This window comes from Littorina saxatilis, linkage group LG16, assembly GCF_037325665.1.
Source record: "Littorina saxatilis isolate snail1 linkage group LG16, US_GU_Lsax_2.0, whole genome shotgun sequence".
Lineage (NCBI taxonomy): Eukaryota > Metazoa > Mollusca > Gastropoda > Littorinimorpha > Littorinidae > Littorina > Littorina saxatilis.
Window position 1 is genome coordinate 6,824,880 of NC_090260.1, and position 17,835 is coordinate 6,842,714.

General features: G+C 41.7%; 1 protein-coding gene across 1 annotated transcript; it reads right to left on the bottom strand.

Annotated features, from left to right (window-relative positions):
- Window positions 1–124: 124 nt before the first annotated feature.
- LOC138949794 (uncharacterized) lies at window positions 125–17,557 on the bottom strand. The gene is made up of 2 exons (XM_070321582.1): window positions 17,122–17,557; window positions 125–943 (listed from the first exon to the last, which is right to left on the bottom strand). Exons 1-2 carry the CDS (start codon window positions 17,130–17,132, stop codon window positions 169–171), a joined length of 786 nt encoding a protein of 261 aa, XP_070177683.1. The 5' UTR covers window positions 17,133–17,557; the 3' UTR covers window positions 125–168.
- Between the last annotated feature and the right edge of the window lie 278 nt (window positions 17,558–17,835).

Here is a 17,835-nt window from a genome sequence, read left to right on the forward strand (position 1 = left end):
ATATATCTACATACAACACAGACAAACTAAGATAGACCGACAAGCACGCAGACAGACCAAGAGAGACATACACACACACACACACAGAGACAAAACGACAGCCACAGCTGTACACACACGCAGACAAACCAAGAAAACCCTACGAACACACACACAGAAATGACGAAATCAAACAATACAACAAGGGCATAACATCCACTGACCTTGAATGTGCTGTATCTGGTCGCCGAGGCGCACCGAGAAGGTCTCCCCCGGGTTGACATGAACGTGTACCACGTGCTGAGAACTGGACCCCGCGCTTCCTGCTCCCACTCCTCCCCCGGGTACCTGACCCCCCGGGCCTCCTGCGTTTTGGGCCCCACCCCCTCCTCCTGTCCCTTCGCTACTACCCCCTCCTGCTCCTCCTCCGTAGTTCACACTGGAAGGGCTCGAGCGCTGGTTCCCCCCACGTCCTCGTGACCCTCTACCTGGAGAGCTGACCCGCGTGGGGAAGGTGGTGTGCGGAGGGGTGGAGGGGAGCGTGGACTGGGGCGGGGTGGAGGGGCTGGAAGCCAGGCTGCTGACGTCAGAGCCCAGCCCGTTCCGCATGGGCGCGTCCTCGGAGGAGCTCATATGGCCGTTCTCCTCCACCGATGCGGCAGCGGGTGCGGCTGCGGTTGCTGTTGCGGCCGCGTTCACGTCGTCGGCCCTCTCCGGACTCATGTTGTGAGGCGGGTCGTTGGTGCTGTTGGTGATGGTGGTGGTATTGGCGTTACTGCTGTTGCCGTTGTTGTTGTTGTTGCTGTTGGTCACAGTGTTGCTGTCGGTGGTGGTTGTAGAAGTGGTGGTGGTCGAGCTGGTGGTGGTGGTGGTGGTGGTGGTGGAGTTGAGCGAGGGACTCTTGCCACTTTCAGCCATACTGTTCTGAAGATCCCGCTCGCAGTCGCTTCTCTTCAGGATTTTACTGCAACCAAAGAAAAAATGGCATAAGGCTTCAGCATGACAAAAGTCCCCTCCATTTTCCTTTAGTTAATACGTTGATTTGATTTTGTAGTAATCATTGTGTACATTATGCCAATAATTTCGGAAGGACAGCCTTCACTGTCTGTTGCACAGAGCATCTAGCTTATACAAAATATAAAAAAAATAACAAGACCAACTCGATTGCACATTTCACATGGCGGGAAGAAAACCAACGAGCAAACGAACACACGAACCACCAACCATTTCATGAAAGGTGCTGATAATAATAAAAAAAAATCGGCATAAATTTTATACATTTCATATCGCATCGTATGATCAATACGTGACACCAACCGCAAGCGGCAATGTTCAGAGTTAACTCTTCAGCCTCGCGAGAAGTCACAGCGTTCATGCTCGGCGTTGGTAGGAAGAAGGGTTTTACACGAGAGTTTCAATCAAAGGAATATGTCTGCAGGTACAAAGTCTTGATGAGTTAAAATAACCTGTTTACAACAAAGATTAAATGGCGGAATTTTGGTGGCTAAGTTTCTACAAAGATGAATAGTGGTAGCTGTCTCGGATTTGGAAGAATATAGATACATCGGCTACGTATTTTTGTTAGACTACAAGAGAGAGAGAGAGAGAGAGAGAGAGAGAGAGAGAGAGAGAGAGAGAGAGAGAGAGAGAGAGAGAGAGACACACACACACACACAGACAAAGAGACAGAGAGAGAGAGACAGAGAGAGAGACAGAGACAGACAGACAGACAGACAAAGAAAGAGAGAGACAGACAGACAGAGAGAAACAGAAAGAAAGAAAGAAAAAAGTGAAGAAGGTGAAGTAGAACGAGGAAAAGGAGATTAAAAACACCCTCTTTGTCTAGGAAATGATATGACTGATACAGACAAACAAAGAAGGAGGGTAGTTCAATGTCTGTGTCTTTCGACCCTCACCCCTAACGGTCTATTTAATTCACAAAACTTCTTTTTAAAAATCCTGGAAAATCAAACAACAAACTAACACACAAACAAATTGACTGAAAAGTGTTCAAAACAGACAGACACCGTTAAAACAAATGCTACAACCATTATGCTATACAACACAATACCTGTACTTGTTTTTCTAAGATTCCATCCGCTCTGGTGAACGGATTCGTACTGAACTAAATTTTCAGTAAATGTTGGTTACATTGTGTCATGCAGTTTTCAAGTTATTCTTGCTGTCAAACAAAGCCCCAGTTTAAAAATAATAACTTTAATAATAAAGTCATTTTTTTCCCCCGAGGAGAAGAGTTCCCCAAAGTCGCCAAGGAACCAATGCCTGATAGTATAATATCTCATCCTGATTCAATGCTCCTGTTCGAACAGAATAAGCTTTTCCTTTAGGTGATCATTGTCAAACGGAAAAATCCTTTGGGGGAAGTTACATCAAAGTACAGCATAATCGGGAAATTTTATGACTCCAACCTTAGCAACAACCAGACTAGGAACTCCATTTTGCGAAACAAAGAATAAGCTTTGAAGTAATTCAACTTTTGTTACCTGACGGTTGCGGGAAAATTCATTCCGAAAAAGGTTTATCTTTTAGGCAGAGTTTTCTTTCGGGTATAGATATTCAGAATGTCTGCTTGTCGTATTATCTGACGGGGGAAAAAAGGGTCCCCAGAATAAATCACAGTCAAAAATAGACCATGCCATGATAAAATAAGAATTGAGCCAAACGGAAACGAAACCATAGCCTGGCTGGAGAGTGTTACATAAATATAACATCCTGTTGCGTAAGCATTCATACAAGAAACAGACAAAGAGGTGTGGGGTGGTGGGTGGTGGGTGGGTGGGGGGGCATAAGCGACACTCACAACCACACACAGACGCACACACGCGAACTCGGGGAGAAAAGGAGACAGATTATGTCCGATAGAGACAGAGGCAGAAATAGAAAGACAGGGTAACTGTTTAACACATATAATTTATATGCCCCGTACATTTCCACAAGTTTACCAAGTTTTTAATCAGGTTTTGGCCCCCCCTGCGCGGAGGCTTAGAAACCACATGGACAACTTTAAACCAATATTGAACATGAATGCAGACATACTAATTACATGTTATTACAATCAACATTGCAATGTTACAAACACCAGAAAGAAAACGTAAAAATAAAATAAAAAAAAGAATGCAAACAATTAAAAACCAAGCAAACAACCAGTTACGTATATCGAGTGCTCACGCGCGTGTGCTCGAGGGGGTCAATAACGGTGGAGTCAGATTATACTGTTTGCATGTGTGCATACGCACGTGTCAGTATTCGTTTGTATGTCTTGTGTCCGCGTGCGTGGCCACAGCGTGTGGGTATTCGTGCATGCTGTCTGTGTGGGTGTGGGTTTTGTATGTGCGCGCGACAATCACACACCTGCCTGCGTACCTATCAGGTAATACACAACATTCACACAATCACGACCCAAAAGGTGCGAACAATTGTGTGAATGAGCCATGAAGTTTCCAATCGATTACGACATGTACACGCACAAGCTTACATTTACTGCTGTGACTGACGCAGTCATAATTTCTCGCTAATGACGCAGACTACGGAATTGAAGAGAAGCGAATCGATTTCTCACAATTGCGGAAAACACGGTCTCTTCTATTGTTGATTCCTGGCATTGTCTAGACCCCAGAACCAAAGGAACTGTGCGTGCATTCAGCGGACATTACTACCACACTTGTTGTTGAGGTTGTTATTAATGTATAGTGTAATCCTAGTCAGATGCTGTTTCCCGCCTCCGCCTTATTACTTCCTTTGCCGCAATTTTCAGAGTGTGTGTGTGTGAGAGAGAGAGAGAGAGAGAGAGAGAGAGAGAGAGAGAGAGAGAGAGAGAGAGACAAAGAGAGAGAGAGAGAGAGAGAGAGCGCGTGTGTGTTCGTGTGGGGGTGGAAGTGTTTGTGGTGGTAAATAGGTGTTCCTGTCTCTTTGTGTGTAAGTATATTAGTGTGTGCATGTGCATGTGTGTGTGTGTGTGTGTGTGTGTGTGTGTGTGTCTGTGGTTGCCTTTGTGTGTTATTGTGCATGTGTGTGTGTGTGTCTGTCTGTGGTTGTCTTTGTGTGTTATTATGCATGTGTGTGTATGTGGGGGGGTAAATAATCTCGGTATTTATAGAGCCTATCATACTGAATCAACAAGTCGCGTAAGGCGAAATTACTACATTTAGTCATAGACCATTCATCCTGGACCGCCAACTAGCTCTCTCTCCGCTCTTTCTCTCTATTACGAGGTTGCGGCCTCTCGCATTTAGGAACCTACGCTTACATGGCCTTTCAGAAATCAGGGGGATGTCATATCCGGTGTCGATTGTAAACATGGACGAAGTTGCCGAGGTAAGTTCTGAAAATGCTAAAATAAACTCAGCTAAAGTGCATATATGGAACATGTTTTTCGATGAGTTTTGTTAAGTTTAGTTTGGAGTTTTGGAAAATCCAGTTCATTGTCACCTCCCATTGTCACAAATAACTGGAGCGTGCTTTCTTTTCACTGTCTTCGAATCGCTGGCCTTTCAAACCGGACGCTAAGCGCCCCTGAAAGTCGAGCGTCGTAACCTCGAAGGGTCACGTGACGAGTTGGGGGTCCAGGCTATTTGGTCTATGATTTAGTCAAGTCAAGTCAATATTTATTTCAAAAAACCCCTACGGTTACATGAATAAAATAAATAAAAATTGCAATAAACACGACAAAAAATATATATGTAATAATGAGACACAACACTTTTAATTAACCGAAAATAAATCAAGCTTAATTCATAACAAAATAATTGTAATCATACCTTTGTTTTACTTTTTTATTTACAGGAAAGTATATGTTTCTGTGTTTGTTTTTGTTTAAATAAGAAAGAAAAAAACCGTGATCAAATAATCAGAACTCTTTCAAAATACTCTTAATAAAATATATTAAATGCAATAACTTTCGTTTCTTTGTTAATTCAAATAAATGTTTAAATTTGACTGCATTTGAATTTCTACGAATGAAACTGAACGCACTGCATTTTTTCACAATGACCGTAGTCCGCCGCTTATGCAAAACGGAGTAAAACTGACGAGCCTGTTCAGCGAGGTAGTGGTTTCGCTGTGCTGCATAGCACGCTTTTCTGTACCTCTCTTCGTTTTAACTTTCTGAGCGTGTTTTTAATCCAAACATATCATATCTATGTTTTTGGAATCAGGAACCGACAAGGAATAAGATGAAAATGTTTTTAAATCGATTTCGGAAATTTAATTTTGATCATAATTTTTATATTTTTAATTTTCAGACTTTGTTTTTAATCCAAATATAACATATTTATATGTTTTTAGAATCAGGAAATGATGTAGAATAAGATGAACATAAATTTGGATCGTTTTATATAAAAAAATTATTACAATTTTGAGATTTTTAATGACCAAAGTCATTAATAAATTTTTAAGCCACAAAGCTGAAATGCAATACCAAAGTCCGGTCTTCGTCGAAGATTGCTTTACAAAAATTTCAATCAATTTGATTGAAAAATGAGGGTGTGACAGTGCCGCCTCAACTTTTACAAAAAGCCGGATATGACGTCATCAAAAGTATTTATCGAAAAAATGAAAAAAAATTCCGGGGATATCATTCCCAGGAACTCTCATGTCAAATTTCATAAAGATAAACTTGACTAAATGTAAAAAGGTCATTTTGATACTCTGAAGTCATTAGCCGGGTTTTACTGAGAGAAAACAACTTTCACAAGACATATATGCTGACAAATCACAGTGAATAGTTCTTGTAAACCAGTTATCGATTTGATGTCACGTTCCATAGTAGAGCAAGGTACGGTAATTCCCTATGATATAGTTCTGCAATGTTTCCCTCATGGCAGTTCGGGTTGCGTTACCCGGATGGAAAGGGAGATGCCACAGGGAACTAAATGTCACACGGATCGCATGGAAGAATGGAAAGCACGTGCGCATTTGTAATTAGTCTTCTTCTTTTTCTGCGTTCGTGGGCTGAAACTCCCACGTACACTCGTGTTTTTGCACGAGTGGAATTTTACGTGTATGACCGTTTTTACCCCGCCATTTAGGCAGCAGGAGGAAGCATGCTGGGTATTTTCGTGTTTCTATAACCCACCGAACTCTGACATGGATTACAGGATCTTTTCCGTGCGCACTTGGTCTTGTGCTTGCGTGTACACACGAAGGGGGATAAGCCACTAGCAGGTCTGCACATAAGTTGACCTGGGAGATCGGAAAAATTTCCACACTTAACCCACCAGGCGGCCGCAGCCGGGATTCGAACCCTCGACCTTCCGATTAAGAGGCCGACGTCTAACCACCCCGCCACAGCGCCCGTCTTTGTAATTAGTGTTTCATCAATGTTATTCTTCCTGTGACGTGATTTCATTAAAATGACAGTGTGGGTCTCTCTCTCTCTCTCTCTCTCTCTCTCTCTCTCTCTCTCTCTCTCTCTCTCTCGTGAGCGAGCGCACATGTGTTAGTGTGTGTTTGTGTTAGTGTGTGTGTGTTAGTGTGTGTGTGTTTGTGTGTGTGTGTGTGTGTGTGTGTGTGTGTGTGTGTGTGTGTACTATGTCTTAGACCACTCTTTGTACATTTTCTTTTAATAGATGATTGTCATTTGTTTTACCTCATGTCTGCCCTGCGTGTGATGGTGTGATCGTGACTGCTGTAGTGTGGGCGTGTGTGTGTTGGTGTGTATGTCAGTGTATGTGTGGGCGTGTGTGTGTGTGTGTGTCAGTGTGTGTGTGGGTGTGTGTGTGTTCGTGATTTTACCAACACTACGCGAAATTCCTTGTGCTTTAAATGTTTTTTTAATGTCACTTGGCTCAATAAATACTGTATTCTGTATTCTGTATTCTGTATTCTGTCTGTGTGTGTACTATGTCTGTGTGTGCGTCCACGGCTATGTAATGAAACATGACTTATAACAACCTTTAATTCCAGCCAGAAATACTCACAAAATATCAATGAACTGACAGCAGGCCTATAGTTCATTATACACTGCCCGTTAAAGCTGCCATCGTTCCCGTGTATACGAATATGCTCACCATCTCAGATCGATTTAGGCTTTTACGTGGAATAAGACCAATCGTCCACTTGGACACATGCCAACAATTTTAGGGTTTAGCCTGGAAGAAAAAGACAATGGGACAAATGTCCCCCTCAACCAAATTACGATGGGACATTACATAGTCGAAGGCAAAACGCGCAACGCAGGCTAGGCGGTCCAAAAATGCTTTTGTCGAAAGATGCAAAATAGTGCTATTTGGTGCCATATGCATGATGATTTATGAGAATTTGCCAGTGTATCAGGTTAGTGTGTGTGTGTGGAGGGAGGGGGGGGGGATCCTGTGTTTCGCTTCTGTTCGTAGGATTGGTTGAATACTAAGGAATTTCATTTTAAAAGCCAATCACAGCGCGTTTTACAAACTCGCAAGTTGCTCGGCTTGGCGGGCGTTTTTGCTTTGGTCATTCCGAACACTGTACTCCCGTGAAAAGTGTGCACGGGGTGGCGCAGTGGTACGTATTCTCAGTGCGCCCTTTGATGCACTGAAGGGAATTCCAATGGGACATTTTGAGATGTTATGCGCCAATGGCGCAAGGCGCCCTGGTAAATGAAACCCTGAATTTACTACTACTACTACTAATAAAACATTCTTTTATAGCGCTGTTCACCGCCAAATGGCAGTCTCTTGGCGCTTTACATTAGACATTATAAAATTTAACATTTTACACATAAAAAGTTTTCTCGTAAGAAATAACATACAAGCATAAAAAAATTCATAGACAACGCCCACTTATAGTTATATAAGATAATCTAGAAAAAATTTTTTTAAAAAGATGGAGAACAAGAAGAGCAAACGCTCGATCGAGTCACTTTCGCAGTTCTGAATATTATATGAGGCATCAGATGGACAGGAAGAAATTGCTATTCACAACACAATGAGTCACGTTCACATAAAATTTGAGCCCGGTCACTTTTATAGTTTCCGAGAAAAGCCCAACGTTAAGTTGTGTGTTGCCGAACAGAAAAGGCTAGTTATCTCCCTTGTTTTTCTGATAACGTTCGTAAAAGGCTACAGATGTAAATACTTTGATGTAAAGAATAATCCTACAAAGTTTCAATCACATCCGATGAACTTTGTCAAAGATATAAAATGTCTAATTTTTCCTTTGACGCTGACCTGTGACCTTGAAAAAGGTCAAAGGTCAACGAAACCATCGTTAAAGTGTAGAGGTCATTGGAGGTCACGACTAAACAAAATATGAGCCCGATCGCTTTGATAGTTTCCGAGAAAAGTCCAACGTTAAGGTGGTGTCTACGGACGGCCGGCCGGACGGCCGGCCGGACGGCCGGCCGGACAGACTAACACTGACCGATTACATAGAGTCACTTTTTCTCAAGTGACTCAAAAAAACCAAAAAAAAACCCACGTAAGATAAGTAATAGACACATAGTTACACATAAAAAGTCTGACAATAAAACAGAACTCACATAAAAGCGTACAGATCTAAAACAGAACGAAGATGTAACACAGACTTGTGGGGTAACAAACCAAACAACAAACAACAGGCATACTGTATTATAATACTACATTAGGACTTTTAAACCCAATACACATTAAAACATCGAATTGAATTCGATTCATCAAACAATACAGGCACCCCGGCTGCTGTCTGTGCACGGTGGCAAGCCGAGTCTTATAATAAATGATCAATAAGTTCGTAATTGACACCAGTGTGAATCATTCTGTGGAATTATTTATTATAAAAGTACTGCTCTACGCAGAAACAGTCAGGCTGTAGAAATTTGATGTGCCAGTCCTAGCGCCTAGCGGAAGGATGCTGTTACCCTTAGAAAAAATGGCCGCTTTGGACGATGGTTTACACGAGAACAAAGATATCTTTGACAAATGGGCAATGTATAACAATTTATTTAACCAATAATATTTTCATGTTTTACATTTTACATTGTGTATAATTACTCTGCCAATGTATGTTATTGTGTCTAATCATATCATACATTCTGTACTTATTCATTTTCATTTTTGTCAACTTCGCCTGAAAAAATTGAAATAAAAAAAAGAAGATATCTTTGACGGGTGTGGCAATGCAGTTCGTGAGACCGACACTGCCCCTTTAAAAGCCAAACCAATCAACCGCAATCTTCTGTATTCTTCGGGAGCAAAAACCGTGGGGAGTGCCGGAAATTCGGAGTGTACAAGCTCGGATGGAATATCACGCCGACGTGACCGGCCAAGCAATGCCACGCGACCACCATGATGATTATGACCGTGTCGTGTGACAAGAAAAGCACGACGAATGAAAGACCGTCGAATAGATGGCCGCCCATAGCTCCAAATAGCACTACTGATTTCCTTTCCTGTCATTTTCTGATAAAGCCTATAATTATTAGGTGTTTAAAAAAACTACTGCACGCCATGCTATTTTTCGTACAACCTCATTTCTCCTGTTTGAATTACATGTTGTAAGTTTTTCACCCTGTTTTGACTGATATTACTCCACACAAACACACACACACACACACACACTCTCTCTCTCTCTCTCTCTCTCTCTCTCTCTCTCTCTCTCTCTGTTCGTCTGTCTACATCTATCTCTATCCAGACAGGAAAAAAAAACGACAACAGAGATAAGTGAAAATAACAGTGCATGATATTATCCACGCAAATATACAAGCAATTATAAAACATCAAAGCATGTATTGATATGTATGACCGCCAATGCCAACAGCTGTTCTGCATGTCTGTCGGCTCTTTTTTCATTAGATCAGCGATCGTTATCACCATCCGGCCTCTGTGAAATCGACACAGGATCCAATGTACAGCGTTTATAGTATACTAAAGCTGTTGTTAAAAGTTGTAACATAAACGCAATATCTATCAAAAAGCTCGTAAAGTGGTCTCAATGAACGCGGCTCAGCTGGGATAAATAGAGCGTTTGTGTTCACAGATTTTATGATGTGAAACAATTTCAAAGCATGACTGTTTCAACGACTACTATAAGCTCTTAGTTCTGATGTGGGTGAGGTCTGTTTGTGTCCTCGGACACAGAGATAGAGTAAAGAAGATGAAGAGAGTTTAATGAAGTAAAAGGTGAACTTCGCTTTAACACACACACACAAACACACTGTGACACACACACACACACACACACACACTCTCTCTCTCTCTCTCTCTTTCTCTCTCTCCGAAGACGAGGAAAACGGACCTTCTGAGTTACAATTAGGCAGCAACCACAACCCCATCGTAATGGTGCGGAGTCAGATAAGCTAGCTGACACGGGTATGGGAGAGAGAGAGAGACACACACACACACAAACTGTGACATCAAGCCAATGGCACGGAGAAACAAACCCGACACAACAAAATGATTATTTTGATTTTTTGTTAGACTGACCAATGTGTATGCTAACACGAAGATAAGGCAGAGCCCCCGACAAGGAGGATGAAGGAAGACGGACCGTACTGCTCGCGTGTGAGCTCGTCAAGAATTAAACTGCACGAGAGGGAAGAAAGGCGCACCAAAATAGCCTCCCCAAGAATCTACGATAGAAAATCAATAGCGAGTTTTGTGAATGGAGTAGGATCCCCGTGTACATGCCGTACTACAGCAGCACAGAGACGGCTCAGGCTCAGACAGCCTGCTCAACTGAACTCTCCAAACAAACCGGCGAGGATGGCAACCGCCGCCATCACAGCTCCCTTCATTCCTCGAGTCCATCACAGTGGAACCCCTCCCACCCACCCAACCGCCCCCCCCCCTTCCTCCTCCTCCTCCCTCCCCCTTCATAAGACCTCGACAGATCTGAGCAAATCAGTTCTTAAAGGGAGGGAGTCTACCGAGGTTATGAACAGAAAATCTGAGAAAACAAGGCCGAGGTGAACAAGAAGATTACTGACCGGTTGAGAGCCATGCAGCTGCTGTGCTGCTAAAATTAAGTTTTGTTGGGATTTCAACGAATCAGACCCCGCGATTGGTTCTCTCCCGTTTGGGTGGCCACCCACTTTCGGTTTGTGCACGCCAGCCCAGGATTCTAAAAGGGAGTGGGTCTTAAATCTGGGTCACAAAAAAAAAATGGGTGGGCGTGGTAGGGGTTCCACCAAAGGTGGGTAGATATTCATCGTAAATTAAAACTGGCTACTAATCAATTATTCTGAGATTTAGGAGCCGCTGATAGGTCTCCTTCAATTAGCATTAAAGATGCAGTCCTCCTTGTTAAGCGGCCATGTGCATTACAACAGATCTGTCAAGGCTTTCACTCTTGAGAAGAGCATCCTTCGCATAGACACAGGCCAACAAATCCACAGCCGGTCTGCTGCAGTATGGGAATTTTGTGTGTAATTAATGTTGCTGATTAACATAGGTGTTACCAAATGAATTCACAAAGAAATGTACTGAGAGCAGACAGGCTGTAGATAATGTTGGTCCCTGTCCGGGTTAAAAGATGATGGTACAGCAGTACCTGCGATGTGTGGACCCTCCCATGAGAGGACACCTCCCTTAAAAGGACACCTTCTCTTGTCCCTTTTTATATATATCTCTACCAAAGTATACCTGTCATGAAAGGCCACCTGCAATGTAGGGACACTTTTGGCTGGTCCCGAGGGTGTCCTTTCATCACAGGTACCACTGTACAGTCGAACCTGGCCTGGTGGCCACCTGTCGATAACAATCACCTGCCCAATATACCACCACCCCAAATAGTAGCCCAAGGTTTTATGTTTGAAAAAAAATTGTATAATTCACCTTTCCATAGAAACCACTTGTCTATAACAACTCCTTTTGGTTAAAGGTACTGAACTTGTCAAATCCAGGTGCACGGAGCCCCTGGGGCTTTTAGTCATACCTCAGGCAGCTATCCGTTAGAAGAACTACCAAGTTTCATTGACTTGCACCCAAAGAGTCAAGAACTGCAATTTTTTTACGAATTAATTTCGTACTCGGACCCGGCTGTTCTTGACCTATTTTTGGATCTAAATTTAGATCAGGTACATCACCACATCATGCACAAAAAGACAGGTCACTAAGCAAACTATGTCAGACGTCATCATGAGTTTGTGTAAAACAAAATGGAGGCCGGAATCACTCAGTTGAATCGAACTCCGACCAAACACCATGTAATAACACTCGCGTGAACAAGAAACTGTCGAGCTTCACAGATGTCGTCGTTGGGTAGTTTTGGGTTTGTTTTACTACCATAGGAGGATTTTTGAACTGTAAATGCACTCAGCTGCAACAAAAACACAAAACGAAGGCTGTGAGCTGCACTGTGCCTTTAAGTCCTGTGAGTGGTCGCTACAGACAGGTTTGACTGTATCTCTTGTAAAGGCTGGACACATTTGTAGTGATGCACATTATCGTTTGAACCAGAGGCAGTGTACCTTTAGTGAAGTTTGAACCGGAGGCAGTGTACCTTTAGTGAAGTTTGAACCAGAGGCAGTGTACCTTTAGTGAAGTTTGAACCGGAGGCAGTGTACCTTTAGTGAAGTTTGAACCGGAGGCAGTGTACCTTTAGTGAAGTTTGAACCAGAGGCAGTGTACCTTTAGTGAAGTTTGAACCAGAGGCAGTGTACCTTTAGTGAAGTTTGAACCGGAGGCAGTGTACCTTTAGTGAAGTTTGAACCGGAGGCAGTGTACCTTTAGTGAAGTTTGAACCGGAGGCAGTGTACCTTTAGTGAAGTTTGAACCGGAGGCAGTGTACCTTTAGTGAAGTTTGAACCAGAGGCAGTGTACCTTTAGTGAAGTTTGAACCAGAGGCAGTGTACCTTTAGTGAAGTTTGAACCGGAGGCAGTGTACCTTTAGTGATCTTCTGCGGAAAATGAATTACTGTCCTATGCTTTATGTGCACACTATTGAAATGTGCATACATCATGATTGACTGATGGCAAATTTGAACAACAAAAACAAAAACTAAAGAAAAAACCCACCCCAACATCAATAAATCAGTAACTTATCATACTTTTAATTAATTCATCTAATCAATGAATGAGCAATCAATAATAATTTCAAACTGACAGTGACAACTCATACATGTAGAAGCAACAAATAGTTTTGCTGTGTCATTCTAAAAAAAACCTGATGTAATCTAAATGAGACTGTTGAATAAAACTATATCAGTTACATGGGCGTGTACACATGTGCATGTGTACGCAAAACAAAATAAAGATAATGTAAAAAGATAAAAGAAAGATAGTCTAGCCTGTGCTCAATTTCAGTGTAACAATGATTTCAATGTTCTTACTGACCAATGTGAATGCTTCTGTAGAAGATAAGGCAGAGCTCTCCCCCCCCCTCCCCCCCTTCATTCTACTATGTGCAATTTTTTTTTTTCAGACTCATCAAAAAGCCAACTTTTCAGTCTTGACTACATGCTCTACAGTGTATACTTTTGGAATGTCATTGGGGGGGGGGGGGGGGGGGAATAAAAAAAATTAAAAAAATTAAAGGTACCATTCTTCCAATATTGACCATCATGCATAAGAGCATCCTTCCACTTGAACTTATACAAACTGTCAACAGGCGGACTGTTTTTTGTATATAGTGGACATGTTTGGCTGATCAGTCAGTTCACTTTGGCTGAATTTATTGTGTGACAACAGTGGAACCCCCCTTTTAAGAGTGAAGTTATTAAGACCCCCCCTCCCCAATTTAAGGCCTTGGTTTTTCAGACTTACTGTTCATAACCTCTGTAAATGTACCCCCATTTTCAGACTCTCACCTTTTTTAAGACCTGATTTTCTCAGATTTTTAGAGGTCTTAAAAGGGGGGTTCCACTGTATCAGTTGCCAACGTCATCCTGCAAATTTGATTCTGCCAAACATTGTGACCCACAAAGGCAGTAGCCAGGCCCTTTATTATTTTTCTTATGTTTTTCAAGTGGAAGGATGTTGTTAACCAATTTATAGCCTCATGGACAGATTACTGAGGTGGTGTACTCAAACATTGACACATGAAGGCAACACGTCTCTTTAACCAACACTTGGTTAGTTAGCTTTTGCTTTTCGGGTCCAGCGGACCATAATAGGCCAAATCAGGACCCCCCAACACTTGGTAAAGACAGCTGACTGATTTAGTCCCGCTACAGCTGCTTCTACTAATTTAGCAATATTTCAAACTTGAACTAGCGGCTGCACCTTTACTGCAACATCAGCTGAACGCACTCATTTCTTAGCACCTGATGATGTAATTTTCACACCCTGCAGCTGATACAGTCTAGCTATGTCATCTAGAACAGAGTGTCATTCATACTCAATATTTAACGAATAAACAAGCACAGAAAAGGACTGTAGCTGTAAGCCAGGGGCAGCTCTCAGATTCTGGGAAGTCTTAGAAGAGGAGTCCCACTGTATCAGAAGTCAGGAATAAAAACTGAGAAAAAATGAGTCAGTGTAAGTGTCCTTAGCCTGTATTCTACATGAATGTAATATCTGTGACACCTACAAATGTGGTCTTCAAATTGTTCAAAAAGGACTCTAAAAAATAATATCCGGTTGTTAAAGTCACAGGACTGCATAAAGAACAGAAAATCTGAGACTGCATGCCAGGCTTAGAATAGGGGTTAGTCTGAAACTGGGGTGACTTAAAACTAAAACTGAAAGGGTGTAAAAATAAAAGTGTATACACTACTAACATTTTTCCTCTGTTATAGCTGTGAAAAAAAAGTGTATACACTACTAGCATTTTTCCTCTGTTATAGCTGTGAAAAAAAAGTGTATACACTACTAGCATTTTTCCTCTGTTATAGCTGTGAAAAAAAAGTGTACACACTACTAGCATTTTTCCTCTGTTATAGCTGTGAAAAAAAAGTGTATACACTACTACCATTTTTCCTCTGTTATAGCTGTGAAAAAAAAGTGTATACACTACTAGCATTTTTCCTCTGTTATAGCTGTGAAAAACAAGTGTATACACTACTAGCATTTTTCCTCTGTTATAGCTGTGAAAAAAAAGTGTATACACTACTAGCATTTTTCCTCTGTTATAGCTGTGAAAAACAAGTGTATACACTACTAGCATTTTTCCTCACTGCCACAACTCAACATTAGGATGGCCGTGGATGGAAGTCACTTTACTTTCTATTCCGTTCACTTTAACACACACAGTTACCTCTGCTTGAACTTTTCCAATAACTATAAATGCCACTCATGGACAGATCCGCGAAGCAGTGGAACAGATGGCAACTTCAAAAAAACATCACAGTAAGCAAAATCTGGTACAGTCGCACCTGTCCTGGCGACCACCTCTTGATAACGACAACCTGCCTATAACTACCATCCCCAAGAATTAAACCCTGACGAGGTTCTTTCCTCTGTAATTCACCTTTCCATAATGACCACAGGTCCATGAGGACCGCTTTTGCTCATGGTCCCTTGGATGGTCATTTGGACCGTACAGTTAATCCTCCATTTAAGACTGCTTCACTCAATTCAGACCTTCTGCTTTCTCAGATACTCTTTTTGTAACTCAAGTCTGTATACATACGTACCTACCTCCGTTTTAAGACTCCCTCTCTTATAAGTCGCACTTTTTTCAGTCTTTTGGAGGTCTAAAAGTAAAACAGGAGGGTCACCAGTGAATTTTCCACAAAGATAGATTTACATGTCACTGTCAGCCTCTAGCTTGAATCATACTGTAAACGCATACAAAGTTGATTTTCACACCAGAAAATGTTTCATACAGTGGAACCCTAAAGGCTGTTAAGAACACTCAGCGTAACATTATGTTTTAATGACTATGCTAATCTGTCAATTGTGTGCACTTATTACATCATTGGCTCATACCACTACCAGTCAAAATTTCGCTGTGGGGAAGGGGGCGGAGAGTGCCTATGACAGTTTGTGGGGTCGCAATTGTACAAATAGGGGGTCACAGTTAATAATGTCAGTTAATAACTGACTGTATTATTATTAAGCAGGTAAATACGTCCATAATGTCAAGTACTGTAATCTGCATGTTATGTTAAGCTCCGGCCTTACTTGTAGGCGAACGGTATGTTATATGTCCGTCTGTCTGTTATGTCCTAATGTTGTATCTATAATTATATATATATATATATATGTCTTGTATACTTGCCATTTACATATTTATTATAAATGTTGATGGATGAATGATGATACATTGTAGACGGATGCATGTTATTGATTAAAAGCCCCACAATGATGTGCTTGGAAAAAAAAGAGAAAAAAAAAGTAAAAAAAAAAAAAGTAAATAAATAAAAAATATGGGGTCACAAATTATAGTACAGTGGAACATAACCCTCTTTTCAGATCCCCCCCCCCCTTCCCCGATTTAAGACTCCCTCCCTTTTAAGACCCTGTTGTCTCAGATTTGTGAAGGTCTTTAAAGGGGGGTGGGGGGGGGGGGGAGGCGGTTCCACTGTAGTAAAATATAGAAAATTTAATATTTTCATGCACCTCAGAGAAGAAGCAAAGTCAGCGTTTTGAATCCTGCCTTTCCAAATGTAACTAATATTCATACGCGGGTGAGATAGCAATTACAATGGTGGGCATAACAAACCACAACATAACAGATGACTGAATGTAAAATACTGACCCAACAAACCAAAATATATATATATATGATAATATGTAAATAAATCAATGAACATGAACAAATAACTAAGAGGTAAAAAAAACATACAAAAAACCTGTTTGAATCGTAGTAAAACTAGCCTATGGAAAAGAGCATCAACTGCTTCTTTCCATATGTTGACTGCATACATAATTATCAATCATGCCAACTGACAATAACTATTAGTATTACCTCTCTTCAGCTTATAATATTCATGTTAATCATTTGGAGCCTGTTTCTGCGCGTAGGCTATATATATAAATATCTATCAATTCAAGGTGTGATAACTGAATATGAAGCTTCTTTTAGTTTACCGTTACTAACTAAAACCAGAATAGAACAATCAGAATTAAAGTAACAGTATTTCACTTTGATGCGGTAAGAAATCAAGACCTGTATGATGGTACCTCTTTCTCTAATTAGCACATGCTTTAGGCGGAAAGGGGAAAAACAACCAAGTAAAACTTATCAACACAAATGCTACAGTCTGAGGAAATACAATGTAACAACAACAGAGACATGTAGTTCTTGCTTAAAAAGTAGCTTCACACAAAAATCTCAAGTACTCACATTCTAACCATATTGTGCTAACAATATGGACCTGGGAGAGAGAGAAGAAACCAACCGGCTGTTTCCAAATCCCACACACAAATCTATATATTATATGAGCCTGCAGACTCCAGATGTTCTGGAGAGGCTTAGTGAACAGTTCAACTTGTCCAAGAAACTGTCGAACAATATATCCGTTACGCTGATTGATATGTGGGTGGTCAAAGTCGGCAGGTGATAGAGACACTGTCCTCTGTCTGACTGGTCAGGGGAGGACCAGACACCAACGCAAAACGTCAGCTGCTGCAGCAACAGCACCTTCGCCTACGCATCTCGTCCCCATACGGTTACGCTACACTCTCAGACTAACACCCTGATCGGAAACGATTGTATAGAGTCGCTTCGTCGCGCTGATCGCTTGAATTGACTTCACGCACCGAGCGCTAACGAGTGCATTGAAAAGTTGTCAACATCAGGCACCCTGCAAGCTTCTAAACCCGTTAAAGCATCTAGTATCGATACCCTGTCGCCACAAATAGGCAAAATGACGGTCAATCTGTTACGCTTTCCGCGCTGAGAGTTGTGCACACAGAGTGTGAGAAGAGAGAGAAAGTGCAAACCCAGCGATGTCGTCGCTAGCAGACGAGACGAGCAGGGCCCGAGCCATCTGTCACAGGGCAGGAAGTCAACAAACTCGGATCCAAAGCGGCATGCAGCCCTCGTTCACGGCTCATG